The 21,009-nt window shown below is 58.0% G+C and overlaps 2 protein-coding genes and 1 non-coding gene across 4 annotated transcripts; 2 read left to right on the forward strand and 1 right to left on the reverse strand.

Moving 5' to 3' along the window:
- The first annotated feature begins 1,020 nt into the window (after positions 1-1,020).
- On the forward strand, positions 1,021-1,093 carry TRNAG-UCC (transfer RNA glycine (anticodon UCC)). Its single transcript has one exon. It is a non-coding gene; the product is annotated as a tRNA-Gly (tRNA).
- A 4,780-nt stretch (positions 1,094-5,873) lies between these two features.
- USH1G (USH1 protein network component sans) lies at positions 5,874-9,463 on the reverse strand. Its single transcript, XM_081576005.1, has 2 exons — positions 9,300-9,463; positions 5,874-7,095 (listed from the first exon to the last, which is right to left on the reverse strand). Exons 1-2 carry the CDS (start codon positions 9,461-9,463, stop codon positions 5,874-5,876), a joined length of 1,386 nt encoding a protein of 461 aa, XP_081432131.1.
- Positions 9,464-10,060: 597 nt separating this feature from the next.
- Positions 10,061-20,340, forward strand: OTOP2 (otopetrin 2). Of its 2 annotated transcripts, XM_081575188.1 has the most exons (9): positions 10,061-10,221; positions 10,496-10,672; positions 10,960-11,305; positions 11,948-12,084; positions 13,380-13,438; positions 13,892-14,025; positions 16,411-17,288; positions 17,657-17,766; positions 19,788-20,340. In XM_081575188.1, the coding sequence occupies exons 3-9, from the start codon at positions 10,993-10,995 to the stop codon at positions 20,023-20,025; spliced, it is 1,869 nt and encodes a 622-aa protein (XP_081431314.1). In that variant the 5' UTR covers positions 10,061-10,221; positions 10,496-10,672; positions 10,960-10,992; the 3' UTR covers positions 20,026-20,340. The 2 variants fall into 2 exon arrangements, with proteins under 2 accessions (XP_081431314.1, XP_081431315.1); XM_081575189.1 differs by lacking the exon at positions 17,657-17,766 and having other exon boundaries at positions 10,123-10,221.
- The last annotated feature ends 669 nt before the right edge of the window (positions 20,341-21,009 follow it).

Genomic DNA, 21,009 nt, shown 5'->3' on the forward strand with positions numbered 1-21,009 from the left:
CCGAACCTCAGTTGCCACATCTGTAAAATGGGGCTTGTATATAATGTCCTCCTGCCCTCGCAGGAGTGGCAGAAGGGACACAGGGGAGGGATCCTGAACTTTCCTTAACTTTCTGAGACCTTGGGAACATCAGAAAACCTTTCTGATACTCAATATCTTCATCTATGAAGGATAAAACCCCTCACCTGCCTACCTCGCAGGAGTGGGGAAAGCTTTTGGTAAAGTTCAGACAATGAGGGCAAAATGAGGGCAGGCTGGTGGGTCTGCGACTCCCCCTCCGTAAAAGATACTCAGCTCCTTGGGCACCTCAACAGCTCGGACTTCTCCAGGGGTCCTTCCCCGCCCTTGGCTGGGGGGCTGTTCCATCACAGCTGGCTGGATTGTCAACACCGCCTGCTGGTTTGATGAGGGTGGGCTCTGTTTGTCACGTAAGGGTCAGAAAAGCAGGACTGCTCACTGGAATTGCCTTGGACTCACCTACTGGGCCGCCGGGACCACAGATGCAAGGAGTGCCCTGTGGGCCCGTTTCAGACCCCACCAATAGCTGCGATCATTACTAACTGACGTGCACTAACTACTGGGCAGCAAGTTAAGTGCTTTCCACACATTGTCATTACCCCTCCCAGTGACCTGTGCGGGTAAACCTTTCATAACATATTATAAGATCTGTTTTTACAAATGAGGGAACAGACTCAGAGGCTGGGTAGCTTTCCTAGGGCAACATCTGGAGAGGGGAAAAGCCAGTGTCGCTGCCCAGATCTGGCTGCCTCCTGGAGTGCGACCACCTCCGGAACAACCCAGGCTTGTCTCAGAGAAGATTAGACAGGCACACGCTGGGAGGACGGAGGACGGTGCCTCCCGGGACTGTCTAACCTGGGGACAGGAGGCAGCTGGCACCACAAGAGGCATCAGGCAACCTAGTGTTACTTAACCCACTTGGCTGCTCTGTGATCTTTGGCCAGCCCCCTTGCCCTGTGGCCTCAGTTACTTCATCTCTAAAAAGAGAAGTTTGTTGGGTCTTCCCTGGTAGTTCAGGGGTGAAGACTCTGCGCTTCCAATGCAGGGGGCCCAGGTTTGATCCCTGGTCAGGGAACTAAGATCCTGCATGCTATGCAGAGCAAGCAAAAAAAAAAAAATGTGCCACATACCTCGAGGCCCTTCCTGCCTCTGATTCATCCCACTGCCCCCACCTGCAGCAACTTCGCAATCTCATTTATGATGTAATGTCACAGCAGTCTCACTAAGCCTTCTTATTATTTCTTTAAAAATTAATTTCATTTATTTATGTGTTTATTTTTGGCTGTACTGGGTCTTTGCCACTGCAAGGGCTTTTCTCTAGCTGTGGTGAGCAGGGGCCACTTTTTGTTGCGGTGCACGGATTTCTCATTTCGGTGGCTTCTCTTGTTGCTGAGCACGAGCTTTAGCGTGTGTGGGCTCAGGAGTTGTGGTTCTCAGGCTACAGAGCACAGGCTCAGCAGTTGTGGTGCATGGGCTTAGTTGCCCTGAGGCATGTGGGATCTTCCTGACCCAGGGATGGAACCCATGTCTCCTGCATTGGCAGGTGGCTTCTTCACCACCGAGCCATCATGGAAACCCTAAGCCTTCCTAAGCTGGGGTCCCTGGACCTCTATCGGCTACAGGAGCTGCCTGGAATCAGGAGGAAAGTTGTATGTGAGTGTAAACGTGTTCAATGTGCATTTTTCCAGGGCAAGTGTTCATACTGGCACCAGGTTCTAATTCCCCAAAGCTAAGAATCATTGATTAGTCTAGCATTTTAGAATTTCCTTAACCTCGATATAAATTTTACGGGGAATGAGCAGAGAAAGGTGAATCCCTACTGTGTAAATCTGCCCCCCTTCACTGTGTTTAAAGTCCCCTTAGGCCTCCTGGAGCCACACCAGCTGCTGCACCCCAGACTTCCACCCGTGGGGACCCCAGCCCCCACTGCTTCCGGTTAGTCTCGCCTCCACGCTGAAGCTCGGATCTGTTCCGTCTTGTCTTCGCGCGTCCTCACTCCCATGTCCTTCCCTGGACCAGCGGCGCCAGGAGGAGGGTCTTTGGTGAGGTAGGTGCAGTGACCGGGACCGCCAGTAGGGGTCGCGAGGTGGCGGAACGCCTAGGAGCATCCGATGGGGGCATCTCTATTGCATCTTAATTGGCCCCCTTGGCAACCGAGGTGGCGGTGGGGATGGGGCGGATGGGGGTGAGGAAGGCCTGGCAGCAATCAGGAGGCCTGGGTCTCCTCGGTAGGCCTCAGGTTTCCCATCTGTAAAGTAGAGGGAGGTGGCCTAGAACCTCTAGTCGCTTGCTAGGCAATCTTGCGGCTCTGATGTCGGGTGAAACTTTCTGATGATCCTGGAGGGAGGAGGCTGTCTTGAACTGCCCTTGGCAGCAGCACTTGGCCCAGCAACCTTAGGGGAAGAAACAAAATGACTCCAGGGCCCTTTCCCAGACTTGACTGAGAATATAGAGCCCATTGTCCTGCAGCTTCAGGGCAAGGCTTACCCCTGGGAGAAAGGACATCGCTAAATAGAACTGCCCCATGAGCTTCCTGGGGGTGATGAGGGAAATGGAGACCCCACTTGAGGCTGGGGTTGGCTGGGTCTTGAGATCCTCCTCACTCAGCTGCTGGGGGTTCTTCTGAACCCCCTCTCTCCATTAGCTCTAAATCCTAGGTCCAGAGAGAGCAAGGTGAAGACTTGGGAATGAGGGAGGCTCTGCAGAGATGCGTGGGGGCTGCCCTACCATCTATCCCAGGACCCCCTCCGCCCCAAGGAGGAGGACCAAGTCCTCATAGACACAAAAAGACCCTCTCCTGCCTCCACCCTCTTGCTCTCTTCACCCACCCATCTCCCATCCCCACATGAGTAAAACAAGACACAGGCATGACAAGGATGCAGAATGTTTTCTACAAAAATTATAATGAGCCCGTCGGAGGGGTGCTTCGTACAGTGGTGGGAATCGGGGAGCCTGCCCCACCCCAGCACTGAGAGGACCGGGAGGGGGCTGAAGCCATCTGTGGACAGGGAACCGGAGAGGAAGGGCAGATCCTGGGGCTCCAGGAAAGTTGCGTCGGCACATGGGAGCGGCCCCAGGCCCAGAGAACAGGCAGAAAGACTGAGGCGGACTCAGGGCAGCCAGGCCTTCAGTGTGGGAACAGGGGCCACTTCCATCACGCCCCCACCTTGGAGCATGTGTGTGCCTGGGGGCCATCCTCAAACACGGACACACCGCAGGAGGGCCTGTGGCATTCTGTGGGGGTTCTCTCTCCTCTGCCCCAGCCAAGAGGCCCCAGGAAGGAGCAGCTGGGGGATGTGGCAATGCCCCCCCCGGTCGGAGCCGCTTCCCAAGCTGAAGATCAGGGACAGGGGGAGCATTGTTGACAGAGGAGCAAGGACGCATCTGCATGGGGGTATATGTGCCCCCCGTGTGTGGGCTTTAGTGACTCTCCCACACTCAGGATATTGGTCTGAGGACCCTCTGAGGCCAGCCTTTCCCCCGAACTCACCAGCATGACAGGGCAGGGACTCTAGCTAAGCTCTCTCTCACCCGCTACCCATACAGACCAAGAGAGGCACCCAGCGGCTTCCAGAGCTTGAGGGACATCCACCAACCAACCTCCTGACATGGAGCCCTGAGGGTCTGGGGACAGTCAGAGCTTAGACTGTCCACATCCTCAGGGTCCCAGGGTCCACCTCACAGGACTTGCCCACACTCGGCTGGACACCTGGCTACAACCAGTCTCTGCCCTCCTGGGCCTGTGGGACTCTGAACCAGTTGGCAGATGCCTTTCCCCAGCCCAGAGCATGCCCGCCGGGCCATAATACTGCAGCCAGTTGCTCTAGCACCTTGGATCTATGGCCCTGACCCTCTGGGGCCTTAGGCAGGGGGTGACAGGGTGGGGAACCAGGCTGCACATCCAAGGAGAGACTGAGTGGAGAAGGTCAGGGTGGGGAGGGCCAAGTCAGGCTGGACCCCGCCCTGGAGTATGCCGGAAGGGCACCAGTCACCCCACCCCAGCCCAGCCTGGCACTCCAACCCCCCCACCCCCAGCATGGCCAGTAGAAGAAGGAGAGGGGGCTAGCCATGCTCAGTGACAGGCAGGGGACTAAGCTCGGGCATTTGGCTGAAGAGTCTAGCTGGGAACCTCCTTCCTGGGGTGTATGGGGGAAGGGGAGGTAGCCCAAACCCTTCCTTCACAAAAATGTAGGAGGTGAGTCTCCAGACTGAGCAGGACAACAGGACCCTTGGAGGAGGGGTGAGGACAGACCCTGGTCCCCGAGACAGGTGCCCTCACCCCCCCACCCACACTTCCATCCAGCTCTAACGGGCGCGTCATTTAGCCGCCCCTGCCCTGGCACTGGGGCTGGTCTTCCACGAATGCACATGTCCTTTAAAGCCACTCAAACAGACGTGGCTTAGGGGCCCTGAGACCCCTCAGAATTGACATTCTGGGTCACTCTCTTAGACTTCCAGGTGCCTCCAGGCCATACCCTTCATTGCAGAGTGTGGACAGGCATTCAAGAGAGATGACCCACACAGTCCTTGCTCCGAGGAAGGGGCTGGGGAGCTGCAGGGCTGGCAACTGTGAGGACCTCGTGGTCCCACTGTGGGTTGTGGCAACTTGCAACTCATTTTGGTCTGGGGAGAGGAGCCCCCTGTTACCTGTGGAGAGACAGAAACAGACTTGAGCTAAGAATCTTTGGAGACTATTTTAAGCCAAGACCAACTATTCTGACCACTTGCCTTCCCTGGGCAGGCTGATGGTCAGGGATGCAAAGAGTGGTCTCAGGGTGCCCTCCCATCCCCCAAACTCTAAACCAGACGTCCTTCCCCATCCCGCCACCCCCGCCCAGCTGTGCAGCATAAAGGCCAGAGAGACCAAAATGGGGCAGCAGTGTTTGCTGGGCTTGTGGGATGTCATGACGGAGAGTCAGCGCAAGGACAGGCCAACTACACTGCCAGTGAGACAACAGCCCTTGGCTCCCATGGCGGCTTTTTGAAGGTGACAACTCCACCCTCAAGGCTGCTGTTGGCCCTGTTGGGAGCATTTGCTCATGTTCCTGGTTACAGGGTTCAGGGACCAGCAGGTAAAATATCTTCCTTGAGGGTTTGGGCATCTGGAGAGATGACTGACAGCCGCAACCTCTATCCCATGGGAGTCACCCTGTCCCTAGGCTCTAGAGCCACAGGATCAAGCCCAACTCTCCACTCAGCAGCAACAGGACCTCTGGCGAGCTACTCTAACCCTCTCAACCTCCACTTGCTCACCTGTCAAATGGGGATGATGTAGCCCCTTCAGGTGAGAGCTGGGGAGGATTAACTGAGAGAACTCGCGCAAAGGCATCTCTAGTACCCAGGAGATGGGAGGGCTCAAAACAGCCTGGCTATGATTACTGCTGTTTGTCACCCATAGGGAGACACCTACTTTCCTGCATTTTGACATCTTCAAAATCGAGGTGCATTTGACATCAGCGATGTCAACTGGCAGCTTCTTGGTCAGAATCGGGGGTAAATAAGTGGAAAGCATTAGTCGTTCAGTCGCGTGGGACTCTTTGCAACCCCAGGGACTATAGTCCGCCAGGTTCCTCTGTCCATGGGATTCTCCAGGCAAGAATATTGGAGTGGGTAGCCATGCACTTCTCCAGGGCATCCTCCCCACACAGGGATTGAACCCTGGTCTCCTGCATTGCAGGCAGATCCTTCACCATCTGAAACACCAGGGAAACCCTGGTAAGAAATTGGGGCCTCTTGCAATTGATAACGACCTAGTTATTATCTCCCCCACTCCCTCCCCAAAAGGCAGATCCACGCCCACCCTAGGGCATTACACACAAGCCCTACCTTCCCATCCCTGCGGAGGCGCTGCGCACTCACAGCTCGGTGTCCTCCAGGGCCGGCGGGCGCTCCAGCGCCTGCCTCCGCCTCCGCACGGCGCCCAGGATCTTCTTGCGGGGCCCCAGGGGCACGCTGATGCTGCGGAGGTCTAGGTCTGAGCAGAGCATGAGCGCCTCCAAGTCTATCTTCTCCTGCTGCAGGAGGGGGGTGAAGTCCTCCATGTGCAGGGAGGCCAGGAACGTCTCCAGCGGGCTGGTCTCGGGCTCCAGGTCCTCATCCAGGCCCAAGTCTAGCTCGTCCCAGGGCAGCTCCTCCCCGCAGCTGCGGTCCTGCAGGCTATTGGCACTGCCCAGGCTGTCGTCGTCGAGGCTGGGGGAGCTCTGCAGCCGCCCCCGCGGCGGGCCCGCGCCGTCCAGCGCCGCGTCCTCGCGGCCCAGGCCGTGCAGCCCGCTGCTCAGGTAGTTCCTGCGGAACACCATGGTGCCCAAGCCTGGGCGGGTAAACAGGGAGTCGTGGCCGGAGTCGGTGCTGACCTCCGAGTGCGCAGGCTCGGCCGCCAGCGTGGCACGGGAGACGCTGTCCTCGTCGGAGAGAAACATATCCCGGAGCGGGGCGCGGCCCCACTCCTTGGGGTTGGCGTAGGTGCCCTGGCGCACGAACATCACGTCGCTGCCCAGCTGCAGGCCCGAGAGTGAGCGCACGCTCTTGCGGCCGTCCTCGGAGATCTTGAAGGTGCCCTCGCCGCCCTGCTTGCGCCGCTCCAGCTTCCGCTGGATCTTGGTCTTGCCCGCCTTGGCGGTGCCGTGCAAGGTGGCTTGCGAGTAGGGCAGGTGGCCGGCGAGCGCCAGATGCTGCAGCCGGCCGCTCAGGGTGCTGGACGTGAGGCTGGAGCTGAGCGAGTCGGCGCGCTCGGCCAGCTCGCGCCGGTAGCGCCGCTCCATGCGCTCGTGGTGCTTGCGCTGCAGCTTGGCGCACTCGCGGATACGCCGCTCCGCCTCACGGAAGGCCTTGTCCTTCAGCTTGCCCACCAGCTTGGGGCTGAGGCCGCTCTGCTTGGCCGCGATGGAGTCCAGGTAGCGCACGCACTCCATGTGGCCCTTCATGGCGGCCATGTCCAGCGGCGTGTGGTAGTCATTGTCCAGGCACCAGATGTTGGCCCCGAAGGACACCAGGAAGGAGAGGCAGTGCAGGTGGCCGTTGGAGGCCGCCAAGTGCAAGGGCGTGTTGCCCCAGATGTCGCACTTGTCCGGGTCACCCCTGCGGGACGACACGCGGGGAGGGGTGAGGAGCTATGGCAAGCTCAGGCCGATGACAGTCGACAGGCAGCGGCTGCTGGCGGGGGAGGCGGCCGGCCTGGTTGAGCACCCCCCAGAGGCACCCCAGAGGGGACTCGACGCCTGAGATCGCTTCTCCGACTCCAGGACACCGGACCGGGACCGCCGCAGCCTAAAGCCACCGCACGCGCCTAGAGCGAGCCCAGGCTCGCAGAGGGTGGGGCGACAGAGAAGGCGGGGCCAGTGCCGGGCCTTCTCCCCAAGAGAACCGTGGGCTGGGAATCTCAGGGGATAAATATTTGATGCCCAGAGAGAAAGGAGTGAATTATTCATGGTGCCCGGCGGGGAGCTGGCCCAGAGAGGTGGTGGGCCAGGGCCGAGTCCGGGTCTCTAGGCAGGCATGGTGAACATGGCTGCCAGCACAGGAGTGGTGGACTAGTGGCGTGTGCTGGGCCTGAGACCCCTAGAGTGTGTGAGTGCGTGCCTGCGTGTCCCCGGGACCCGCCACGTCTGCAGGGAGCAGGGCCAGGCCTGGCAAGCCGGCGTGTGAGAGCAGGTGTTGGGTCTTGGCCTGGGCCAGGAGGGGAGCGTGGGGGCAGCCAGGACCGGAGGGGAGGGTCGGGCAGCCTGCCACTTGGGCCCAGCTGCCGTCCGGTCCCCAGGCCGCCGCATCTTCACGAGCCCCGGGAGGCAGGCTGGCTTGGGCCTGTCCAGGGGACCCACTCAGCCCCCTCCATGCCAGACTGTGTCCCCACTGGGCACACGTCCGCTGGCTCCTCCAGGCTCGCCCCTCCCTCAAGGACCTAGCTCAGGCCCTCTGCCCCAAGCTAATGAGGAGGCCACCCCACAGGGCTGGAGGAAGAATCACTTCATTGTGTGACCGCTCCTCCTCCCACCCCGCACCCCCCTCCTCATTTCCACTGCAGGTCTTCAAGTCCTGCACGTGGGAATGAGTTGCTGGGCAACAAGCCCGTTCCCCATCAAGCACCAGCCCTTGCCCTCCGTAGGAGCTGAGGGGGGTTGGCGCACTCAGGGGGCCCCCTTGTCCCCTCTTCCCATGAATTTCTCCGAGGGGCAAGCAGGATCACTGTGTACCCTCTTGGCATGGACAGGGGCCAGTCCTGGCCTTTTAGAACGTGGCTCAGCTCCTAGTCTTGGGGGCAGCTGTCACCTGCTGCTGGGGCCTGGGGAGCAGCCATGGAGGGGGGGCAAAGGGGGGGTTCCCCGCTCACCCCATGCTCCAACCACAGGCCAGGGCCTGGCACCAGGCCAGCTGGGCCCCTTTGCCTGCATCATGATTTCCCAGGCCCTGAGACATTCATGTTAACCCTCCGGGGGCATCTCTGGCGTCCCTTTGCCCCATCCAGGCCGCCCTGGTGTCCAGGTCAACCTGGCTTCTCTTTATTACACCACTGGGGCTGGCAAGTGGTTCACAGAGTCAGGCAGCCCCAGGGAGCCCAAGTCAGTAGCCCTGGGCACCGCATTCCTCAACTGCTACTTCCAAACCCCTTCCCTGGCCCTGACACTTGGATGCAATGCCCACTCATCCCCCCCCAGACAACGCCAAAGGGAGGATGAGGGAGCCCGTGTAGGGGAGGGGGACAGAGGGAGCTAGTTAATGGGGTGGCTGAACTGAGTGACATTTGCTCCTGTGGGCAGTGCCCATAAATCCCGGGAGTGAGCAGGGAGCAAGCTGTGTGAGAGCCAGTGTGTGGGGACTGTGGGCGATGGCAGGGAGGACCCCTTGGGCCCCCGGCTGGGGGGGTGGGGGTGGGCAGTGGGGAGGGGCTCCTTTGGCAGCCCCACTTCTGAGGTTTCTGCTCCTTCTCCAGCAGCCTCTCATGCCCTTCGCTCTGGCTTCCTAGTGCTACCCACCCAGGCGGCCCCTCCCCCTTTCTCTTCGCTCTGAAGCCCCAACCACAATCATGGACCCCCACCCCCCACCCCGCAAAGTCCTAGGCCTCCTCCCCTCTCAGCCCCACATCCAGGTCACAAATGTCACAGGCTTGTTTCCGCCTCCCACAGCTGCCAGTCTCCCAGGTCCCACCTTAGGGCCTAGGGAAGGAAGTGGCTCAGATGAGGTGGGGGGAAGATGCCATAGAATTGGGCTGGCGGTGGTCTTAGGAGCTCCAGATGGGCCCTGAGGCTCTTGCCCTCCCCCACGGGCCTGGACGGGCCAGCACTCACCCCCGGCTAACAATGAGGCGCAGCGACTCCAGGTTGCCGTGGTAGGCGGCCCAGAGGGTGGGGGTCATGCCATCCTCGTCGGGGGCGTTCAGCTCCTTCCTGGTGGCCTCCTTGAGGAGTTCCAGGTAGCCGTCCCGAGCCGCCCGGTGGTACTGGTCGTTCATGGCGCCTGACTTGGACGGGGGGGACTGGGGACAAGGGGAAGTGCCTCCCACGGGGGAGGGCGGCGGGGTTAGAGCTGAGGCATGGGGCTGGGGGAGGGGGCCGGGCAGGGGCGGGGGCCGCCAGCCCCCGCCGCCGCAGACCGAGGACTGGGAGCGCCAGAGCCGCCGCTACTGGGACATCTGAGCCGCGCACCCGCCGGGGAGGGTGCGGAGAGGACCGCCCGCCGCCCCGCGCTGCCCCTGGGTCCTAAACTCCCTGCTGCCGAGCGCTCGGCGGTGACCCTGTCCCTGAGCCCTCGGGGCTGGCCCCTCTGACAGAGGGTCCACCCCAGCGTCCCGCCCCTTGAGGCCCAGACTGGGCGCAGTTCGAGGCCTGTCCTCATTAGAGCCCAGGCTCGGCGGCCCCCGATGTCGCTACCCGTCGAGGGAAAGGGCCAAGGACTGGGGAGGGATGTCTGAGGGCTGTCCTGACCGCCCCCTCCCGCCCTGGACAGAGGGTCCAAGAAGTTTATGAGGACGGACCGCCGGACCGTCCGCGATCCTCACTCAGCTGTCCAGGCTGCCCCCTGCCCGCGCTGTCCAGTAGAGGGCGCTGGAAGACAGGCCAGGGACTTGATACCCAAGTGCGACCTGGCAACATCCCCCGGAGCAAGGATGAGAGAAGGGCTAGAGGAAGACGGGACTTGGAGTCCTGGTGAGGGTGCTGGGGAAGGGGCATTAGGGTCCCGATCTTGGGGCGGCAACAGAGGAGCACAGAGGTAAGGGCTGCCGGGGCTGGGGGCGCGTCGGGGTGCCTGCGGGCCCTTGGGGCGTCTGTTGAGCGTCGGCTCTCGGGGCTCTGGGTGTCGGGATCGCGGGGCGCCAGGTCGCGGTGGGCGCCGGGGGCGGGGTGTCCTTTGGGTGCCGCACTGCGGGGCCGCGCCCGAGCCGGGCTGCGCCGAGGTGACAGGGCGGCGGGGGAGGGGACGCCTCTTAACGGGTAAATATAAATCTCACCTTATCTGGCTCCCGCACGCTCTTCCCTAAATTCAGCCCGGAAAAAAGATGGATCATGTGAGTGAGACTGAGAGGTTTATGGAGCTGAGCTCCCGCGGCTGTAAATCACCCTGCCCTCCCCGGTATAAAGCGCCCGTCCAGCCCGGCGTCAGAGAGAGGACGCCCTCGCCGCCCCCTGACCCCCAGCTCAGCACGGGCTCCCGGCCCAGTCAGGTGGGTGCCCCTGGGGGCTAGCCGGCCAACGGATCTGGGGAGTGGGGGACCTTGGAGGGGGTGCGAAGGGGCCGCAGCCGCCTCTCCTTCCCTCCCCGTCGAGCGCGAGACGCGCTAGGTCGGCTTCTCTCTTCCGCTTCCGCGCGCGCATCCTTCACCACCCGCAGCCCCCACCCTCTGCGCGGGCGAGGAGCTCCCCCCCTACCCCCGGTCCCCAAATATACGGATAAGATACAGCAGGGAGAGCCCTCGAGGTTGACCTGGGTCCTATCTGCTCCTCACCACAGTAACCCCTCCAACCTCCTCCAGTCTCCCCTGCCATGTCCACGGAGCTGCCCTCGGACCCCAAGGAGAGCCCGCCGGCACCGCGGCCGGCCCCCCGCGAGGTCTGGAAGAAGGGCGGCCGCCTGCTCTCGGTGCTGCTGGCGGTGAACGTGCTGCTGCTCGCCTGCACGCTCATCAGCGGCGGCGCCTTCAACAAGGTGGCGGTGTACGACACCGACGTGTTCGCTCTGCTCACCACCATGCTGCTGCTGGCCATGGTCTGGATCCTCTTCTACCTCCTGGGCACGGCGCGCTGCCCCGACGGCGTCCCCTACCGGGACGCGCACGCAGGCCCCATCTGGCTGCGAGGTGCCGGGGGAAGCGGGGGCAGAGGTGGGGTGGGCCAGGCTGGGAGCGGGAGGCTGGGGAGCTCTCGCAGGAACCTCTGCGGGCCCTTGGAGGTAGACTGTTGAGAAGTGTGCCTCCCCGCTCCCCCACCCCCAACACTTCCCAGGATTAGATGTGCCCGAGGGTGAGGTGGGCTGTGATTTGGGGGAGAAGAGGAGGGGAAAGAGTCCTGGAAAAGGGATGCGGAAAGGGCCGGAAAGGAACTTCCTTGTGCTGTCTAAAGATTGACAGAGGGTGATCACGAGAGAGACTTGGATGGAGAGCACAGAACAGATGATTGTTGCAGTTCAAAGAGCCTCTCTAGGGCCCTTTCCCTTATCCATGGAGCCACAGAGATGGGGGCTCAATCAGACATCCATCCATCCATCCACTCACTCAGTCACATACTCATCCTTCCACCCACCCATTCATCATCCACCTGTCCACCCATCCATCCATCCATCCTCTCACCTACCCCATTCATCCACGGATCCATCCCGTCATCCCATTACTTAGCCATCCATCCACGGATCCATCCCGTCATCCCATTACTTAGCCATCCGTCCTCAAATCTATAATCCCTCTCTCCTGCCTCTCTAATCCACCCCCACCCCTCATTCCCAGGTGGGCTGGTGCTGTTTGGGATCTGCACTCTCGTCATGGATGTCTTCAAGACCGGCTACTACTCCAGTTTCTTTGAGTGCCAGTCAGCCATCAAGATCCTGTACCCTCTCACCCAGGCTGTGTTTGTCATTGTCCAGGTGGGTGGGAGGAGTGTCCTTGAGTGTGGTGGCAAGGAGCCAACGCCTGGGGTCAGGAGGTCTGATCTCTACTCCTCTTCTACGCTGAGCAATTAATTAAGGCGGGGATAGGACTGTAGTGAAGATCACAAGTCCATAAATCTGGAAGCACCTGGTAATGAAGTAATATCCAAATGTGAGCACCTGCTTTGGGGCCCTGCGATTTCATTTCAACTTAAGTGGTGCCAGTAGTTAACACCTAGGAGGTGTCACTTGTGGCAGCTGCTTTGTCTCCTAGAACCTGCCCTGCCCTGCTTGGCGGCCCATAGAGGGTATCGGCCTCAGGTCAGGGTCCTGCCATGGGCATGGCCAGTTTGGCCTCAGCCATGTCCCCTGTATTCTGAATTTGTTCAGAAAATAGAGTGTCCTGTACATGGGCTTTTTCAAACAAGTTCAAGTTTTTATTTGTTGCACAAATAAGCCCTGGAAAGATATGACTGAGCTGAAGCAGGACTGGTTTGAGAACAGACCTCAGCCCAGAGTGGCCACATGTATGGTTCCCTCTCCTGAAACATCATCCATGCTGCCCAGGTTTCCACAATTTAACTCACTTATGACCTTAGCATTTATATAGTTTTAATTTTACATTTTATGACTTTAAAGAATACTCAGGCAAAATGGGAAATACAGATATCCCAACATCAGTAACCCTAGAGAAGGAAATGGCAATTCACTCCAGTATTCTTGCTTGGGAAATCCCATGGACAGAGGAGCCTGCCAGGCTACATACAGTCTATGGGGTCACAAAGAGTCGGACATGACTTGGCAACTAAGCAACAACAACATTGATAAACACCAGAGCAAGAATTTGTGGGCATCCAGGTGAGGGGGAGGACCTGCGGGGCCACAGAGGATGAGGATGGGGTGGGGGGGTGCTGCCAAAGAGAGTGGAGAAGCCCCCGAAATTCTTTTTACCTTGGACAAGACCTAGCCTGAGGCTGGACTTGCACCCAGGAATAAACTGGACTCAAAACTCCACTCCCTCCACCCTGCGAAGGAAAAGAAACCAAACACAGAGAATTTACTGGTGGCGTTTTGCAAATTTTCAAAGAACAGAGAAGTATTTGGTACAGATTGCCCCACAGAATAGAGAGAGAGAAAACCTTGCATCTCACATTGTAAAGCTGAAGTAAACGTGATCACGTAGTTGGAGAGTTCCTGAGACAGAGCAAACATAGTGCCAGGCGTGGACCTGGGTGCTCCCAGGGTGAGCCCATCTGCAGAGTAGATGACGCCACCACTCTCTCTCAACACAGACTTACTTTCTCTGGGTCTCCGCTAAAGACTGTGTTCACATCCACCTGGATCTGACCCGGTGAGTGCCTGCTCCACGTCCATGGCCCGATGCCCATGCTCAAGTGCCGAGCTCACCTGGCATGAGATGGGCGCTTCCCAACCTGGGGCATGGGTCCTCTTTCTGCCCCCAGATGGGGCTTCAGTCGAGGCCCCCTCGCTTTGTAAGCCCGGCTTCCACCACCCTGTGCTGTGGGGGTGGGGGGTACTCGGTAGGATGGTATGTGTAATGTACAAACATCCTCTCCCTTAGAGGAGGGAGCAGAGTGGCCCCTGGACACCCCCAGTTCTCTCTTGGGAGGCATCTCAGCCAGGCTGTGTTCCTTCCAAACTCATCTTCTCTGCTCACACGGGGGCTTGCCTGCTTTCTTGCTTCTCAGCACCATCTCCCAGTATAGCTCCAGCTTTCTACCTTGCTGGGGACCTAACACGAGCCAAACGCTCTCACTGACCTCTGCTCTCCCTCCCCGAACAGGTGTGGTCTCATGTTCACACTCACCACCAACCTGGCCATCTGGATGGCAGCCGTGGTGGATGAATCCGTGCATCAGGCTCACTCCCACAGCAGTTCTCACAGCAACACCAGCCACACCCGCCTCCTTCTGGACCGTGAGTGCCCACTCCAGATTAACCCTGGCCCCATGGTGGCCAGGCCTTGGGCTGGGTGCTCTGTGGACCTGTAGAGGGCATGGAGGCACAGAGGGAGGCCAGAGGCCCCCTCCTGCTCCAGGCTATGCCTCTGAAGAAGTTTAGATGTGGGTGACCCAGGAGGAAGGGTATGGGGAGATCTTTTTTCTTTTTTTTAAAACCTTTTATTTTGTATTGGGGTATAATCAATTAGGGCTTCCCAGGGGGCCCAGTGGGTAAAGAATCCGCCTGCCAATGCAGAAGATGCAGGAGACTTGGGTTCGATCCCCAGGTTGGGAAGATCCCCTGGAGGAGGGCATGGCAACCCACTCCAGTATTCTTGCCAGGGGAGTCCCATGGACAGAGGAGCCTGGTGGGCTACAGTCCATAGGGTCAAAAAGAGTCTAACCTGACTGAAGCAACTCAGCACCCATGCACATAGCCAATTAACAGACTATGCTGTGATAGTTTCAGTGGACAGCAAAGGGACTCAGCCATACATATACATGTATCCATTCTCCTCCAAACTCCCCTCCCATCCAGGCTGAAAGGGACATCTTTTCATCGTACAGCCTTGGTCCCACTGTCCAGGTCTCCATTCCACCAGAGAAGGGATTTGGGCTCCAGAAACAAAGGGCGAGGTTGAGCAACCTGGAGAGAGTAGAAGGGAAGCAGGGTGGCTCAATGGTGGAAGCGTAGGATTAGAATGGAGTGTCTGGCAAGGAGGAGAAGGTAGAAATAATAACTGTGATGATGATGGTGACAATTCACGGAGCGCTATGCATCAGGCGCTAAGTGTCTTAAACACCATCTTACTTAACTCTTGCAACCTCCCTATGAGATGTGTACTATTAGTATTCCCATTTTACAGATGCAGAAACTAAGGCATAGAGAGGTTAAGTAGCTTGCTCAAGGTCTTAGAGCTTGACAATGGAGAACTAGCGTTAAGACCCATCTTTGCTTTGTATCATCAGAAAGATCCCCTGGAGACAGAAATGGCCACCCACTCCAGTGTTCTTGCCTGGAGAATCCCCTGGACAGAGGAGACTGAGGGGCTACAGTTAATGGGGTCGCAAAGAGTCGGATGCGACTGAACACACAATATGCTGTGGGGAAGAACAGGCCCACAGTCCCCCGGTCCTGGTTCTCTGGACTTCTTTAGGGTCCCCCACCGCCAGGATCAGACTAGATGACCAAATCTACTTGGACCTGAAGATACACACACAGCCAGCCTGGCAGTGTCCAGGAATGGAAAGCATGGATCCAGGAAATCCCAGGCCAGCAGAACTGACAAAGGGCCACCCTCCACATACAGAGGGCTCCTGAGGATGGTTAAAACCAGCCCAGGGAGGTGGATGACCTAAAATGCTGAGGCTGCGGGGGTACAGAGAGGTGCCCGGCGAGGTACCTGCCTCGGGGGTGAGAGTCACAGCATTTGTATCAACTCCGCCATCACAAGCCACTTGTCCTCAGTGAGCCTCAGTTCCTTTTTCTGTAAAATCAGCTGAGATAGTTCTGGGGATCAAAATAGATGTCTACCAAGGCCCGAGGTATCCTACACAGCAGAGCACACTCTGGATGTGGGACGAGATTCCTATCGGTACAGTACAAACCGAAGTGATGGAAGGTCCTGGTCGAAATCTGGGCACAGCACGTGCTTTCTGGCTGGGGCAGATGCTGGAGAGAGAGGCAAGGAAGCTTGGATTTTAGGGGTTGCCAAGGAGGCCACCTATTAGGACTGGAGCCTTGCCTGTCTTGAGCAGCCAGGGGTCATGACTGGTGGGGAAGGTTTGGGAGTGTGTTTCTGCAGGAATGGGATGGGATGAAGCAGGCAGTTCTGCAGTTCATATTTTTTTTAACTTTATTTACTTATATATTTATTTACTTTTATTTTGCCTGCGCTGGGTCTGTTCCGGCACACAGACTTTCGCTAGTTGCAGCTCACCAGGGCTTCTCTTGCTGCAGTGCAAGGCTCTAGAGCACACGGGGTCTCTAGTTGTGGCCCTTGGGCTTAGCTTCCTCGAGGCATGTGAGATGTTAGTTCCCCAGCCAGGGATTGGACCTGCATTGTAAGGCAGCTTCTTAACTGCTAGAGCATCAGAGAAGTCCCCCAGATATTTTTTTTCTTAATTGAGCCCTGAATATTGTTCAGGGACGTGCCCCCATGGTCTCTGGCACATAGTAGGTGCTCAGCAAATACTTGTGGCATGAATGAACATGCCAGGCCCTGTGTAGGCATTTGGGATACGGTGGTGGCAGCTAACAAGCCTGCCCTTCCAAAGGTCACGGTCCAGGGGTGAGGCTCTTCAGATGGGGTGCCTCCGGGAAGGCAGGAGGGCAGTGCCGCTCCGTGCCATCTCTCCACAGTGGAGCGTGCAAGCAGCATGGTGGCGGGAGACTGCTCCTGCGACACGGCGGTCTGCCAGATCTTCCAGCAGGGCTACTTCTACCTGTACCCCTTCAACATCGAGTACAGCCTCTTCGCCTCCACCATGCTCTACGTCATGTGGAAGAACGTGGGCAGGCTGCTCGCCTCCTCCACCCACGGCCACAGCCACACCCCGTCCGCTATCAGCCTCTTCCGGGAGACCTTCTTTGCCGGCCCAGTCCTGGGCCTGATGCTCTTCGTGGTGGGGCTGGCTGTGTTCATCATCTACGAGGTACAAGTGAGTGGGGAGCAGGGCCGCACCCAGCAGGCCCTGGTCACCTACTACAGCTTCAGCATCGTCTGTCTGGGGCTCATGACCTTGGTCAGCCTGAGTGGCTCAGTCATCTACCGCTTCGACCGCCGGGCCATGGACCAGCACAAGAACCCCACACGCACCCTGGACGTGGCCCTGCTGATGGGCGCCGCCCTGGGCCAGTACGCCATCTCCTACTACTCCATCGTGGCTGTGGTGGCGGGCACCCCCAGGGACCTGCTGGCGGGGCTCAATCTAGCCCACGCTCTGCTTATGATCGCTCAGCACACCTTCCAGAACGTGTTCATCATCGAGAGCCTCCACCGGGGCCCCCCCGGTGCTGAGCCTCACGACACTGCCCCCAAGGAGCCCTGCCATGGCCTGACCTTTGCCAACCTGGACGCCCTCCACACCTTGCCCGCCTGCCCACCGACCCCCAGGCTGGTTGGCCCCAGCCCAACAGGACCTCAGGAGGCTGCGAGTGTCATCGTGGCCCCCAGGAGCCACTGGAGACGCCGGTGCTTGAAGGATATTTCCCTGTTCCTCCTGCTCTGCAACATTATTGTGAGTACCCGGGCGGGGACAGGGGTGGGGGAAGAGAAAGCCAAGGAAAGATGCTCTTTTTATGGTCTCTTCACCTGGCCTTCTCTGTCTTGCCCCCATCCCCTTGGGAGCATCCTATGCCTCTCGAGGAAAGGAGCAGGTTCAGGGAGGGTCGGGAGCGGCCCCGGGGCAGACACCATCTCAGGGCAAACAGGAGAGAATGAGATGCCAGGATTCTGGCCTCGAGGCTGTGGATGGAGCCATAGAGGCCCTGGGGGAATGCTGACATGGGGGCTGGGAGGAGGTGAGAGGGAGCTGGGGCGGGGGGCCTCGCTCCCAGATGGGAGGTGTGACTGCTCCTGGGAACTTGTGACCGGCCTGCTTCTTAGAATAATCAGAGCAGCCACCGGAAGTGGCGGGGACCAGTGTTCCGTGAGTGGTCTGTCAGCAGAGTGCAGCAGAGTGCAGAGGAGCACCCATGGCAGCCGCTCCCTCCCCAGTGAGTCCGCAGAGCCCCTTTCATATTTTTTTATTTTATTTATTTAATTTTTTTTTTTTGGCTGCACTGGCTCAGTGCGTGGGATCTTCATTCCCCAGCCATGGATCAAATCCACACCCACTTCCTTGAAGGGCAGAGTCTTAACCACTGGACCGCCAGGGAGGTGCCAACAAAGCCCCTTTCTAAGAGAAAGAGAAAGTGTTAGTCACTCAGTTGTGTCCAACTCCTTGCAACCCTGTGGACTGTAGCCCGCCAGGCTTGTCTGTCCATGGGATACTCCAGGCAAGAATACTGGAGTGGCTTGCTATGCCTTCCTCCAGGGGATCTTCCTAACCCAGGGATCGAATCCAGGTCTCCCACACTGCAAGCGGATTCTTTACCACCTGAGCCACCAGGAAAGCAAAGGAATACTGGAGTGGGTTGCCAGGCCTTCCTCCAGGGGATCTTTCCAACCCAGGGATCGAACACCAGTCTCCTGCACTGCAGGCAGATTCTTCCCTGTCTGAGCCAAAAGAAAACTCTGTATATTGGCCGGCTTCACCCAATACAAATATGCATCCTGTAGGAGAACACTCTTCGTGAAGGTGCATCCTCATAGAAAAATCTCCTAGTGTATAGCTCCAACCCAATAGAGAAAGGCCCCAGCGTAGGAAGAACCCCTGGGAGGGAAATCTCTAACAGAGAAACATGTTCCCCTGTGAATACATCCCAAACAGAGGGCACACCTCAATGAAGTCTTGCTCAATATAAATACAGTCCTTTTAGCTGTAACCTCTAACAGAAAAATACCTCTAATATAGAAAACAGCCTTAAATAGATGGGAATATGGGTATACCCCAAAAGAGAACACATCTCCAGAGAGGTTGCATTCCAGTGGGGTCTACCTGAAAAACTGAGGTGCATTCTTGGCAAAGTCCCCACTTTGAATATTGCCCCTCCTACTGGTAACCCAAGGCTTTCCAGGAGGTACAGTGGTGAAGAATCCGCCTACCAATGCAGGAGATGCAGGAGGTTTGATCCCTGGGTTGGGAAGATCTCCTGGAGCAGGAAATGGCAAGCTACTCCAGTATCTTGCCTGGGAAATCCCATGGACAGAGGAGCCTGGCGGACTGCAGTCCATGGGGGTCGCAAAGAGTCAGACATGACTGAGCATGCACATAAGCACAGATAACCTATTAAAAAATAAAAAAAAAGAGTAGTCACCAATCACTGACGTAAGAGTAGAAGCAATAAGGATCAAAACCTCCTCCAGCCCCGGCCACCCTCTCACTTTCTCCCAAGGCCAAGCCTACAGGGTAAGAGTCACTTGGGCACCCACTTTTGCTCCAGGTATCTGAGTCTGGATCAGCTCTTAGAGTGTCATCTCCAACTCCTTCGTTTTATAGGACAGAAGCAGGTTTTGATTTGGGCTGTGATGTGCCTAAGGATGTGATCGATTTGGCGGGGTGGGGGAAGGGTCCAGCCTAGCCCAGAAGCCTTTTTCCTTTGCCTCACACCCCACGCCTGAACTGTCTGGGTTCATAAGCAGAGATGAAGCAGGATTCCAGCTTCAACCTCCTCCCACAGCTGGGAAGGGGGTGGGAGTGGAGAGTGGAGCTCATAGAGAGCTGGGGTGGGGAAGCCTTCTGGCAGGATCTTGACCCCTCCTGCCCTGGGCCTATCTGCTTCTACTATCCTCACCAGCAGACATCTCTCCAGGAGAGAGCTGCTGGTTTAACCATTTATTCCAAATTCTCACGTCACCTACTGAAACCTCTTCTCCTCTCTCCCCATCCCACAAGCGGGCCATCCTGAGGGTGGAGCCTCAGCCTGGGGGTGGACAAGTTCAGTTGGGCATGTTTACTGAGTTCCTTTGTGAGTGCCAGGCTCTGCCCAAGGGGCTGCAGCCCCCCACCCAGCAACACCCAGCCCTCGCTAGCCACAAAACCAGAGGGCTGGGACCCCCATCCTGTCCCCCTGCCCACAGAATGACTCGCAGCCCCCTGTTCGGGCCAGGTCCTGACTCTCCTGTCTTCCCACAGCTGTGGATCATGCCCGCCTTCGGGGCCCGCCCTCACTTCAGCAACACCGTGGAGGTGGAATTCTACGGCTACTCCCTCTGGGCAGCCATCGTCAACATCTGCCTGCCTTTCGGCATCTTCTATCGCATGCACGCTGTCTCCAGCCTGCTGGAGGTCTATGTGCTGTCCTGAAGCCCTGCTCAGGACCTCGGGAGGAGGGGCTCGGCTCATGCACCCACCCAGAGACCCCCAGGAATGAGCCCCAGGCTGGCAGTCACTGTGCCACGTACTATCCATTCTCGCCCCCGTACTGGCCCCAGAGTGGCATTTTAACAAGAGTTATTTTTCCAGGATGAGTTTTTAGATCACCATCAGGACATGCACAGTCATCCCAGCATGAGCCTGGGGGGTGGGGCTACTGGAGGAGGAGGACCCCTTGCTGCACCCCTTTCTAGGACCAGACAAGATCCGGAAGCATCCTTGACTCTGGTTCCTCCCCTGCCCCAGCCTGGTGTCCTGGCTAGTGCTGCCACCTGGAGCTGGAAACCAATAAACCTGATGCTGCCCTACCCCACCTGGCCCTCCACTTCTTGTCTCAGCACTCACCTCTAAGATGATCGCAGGAGGGGGGTCTTGGGGTCAAAGCTGCAGGGACCCCTGGAGATGTTGAGGTCTCAGGCTTCTCTGTGGGCAAGCCAAATCCGAGTTACAGACTAGCACCTGGGTGGCTGGGAGCGGCTGGGTGGAGTCCCCAGGCTTCCACCTCCCTCTTTGCTTTATCCTCAAGTGACATAGACATTTTTTTAATGTGTTCCATGACACGTGAAAGGTTGGGAAGGACTGACTAATCCAACTACCATTTTACACAGAAGAAACCTGAGGCCCAGAGGTATAGTGACTTGCCCACAGTCACACAGCAAAAGGAAGCCAGCACTTTTCTACTAAGAATAATAATTTTCAAACTTTTCTTTCAAGCATTGGAGCATTTGTTTCCCCTTCAAATAAAACATTTCAGGGACCCATGTTTATAACATAGGCTGATATAACCCACCTTATAACCTGGCTGTTCTAGCTTAGCAGGGGGTGGGTGGCACAGCTTCTCATCACCACCCCTCTGATCAAGGCCTCCCGTCACCCACCTGCCCCTCCCTGCCGTCCCCAAGGCGCCTCTCCAAAGCCCTCTGGCCTCTACAAAAGATACAGAGATGGGGGTGACTGTGAAGTGGGGACACCCGGGTGGGGC

Source organism: Giraffa tippelskirchi, chromosome 3 (assembly GCF_054371585.1).
Source record: "Giraffa tippelskirchi isolate mGirTip1 chromosome 3, T2T-mGirTip1v1.2.pri, whole genome shotgun sequence".
In the NCBI taxonomy this organism is placed as follows: domain Eukaryota; kingdom Metazoa; phylum Chordata; class Mammalia; order Artiodactyla; family Giraffidae; genus Giraffa; species Giraffa tippelskirchi.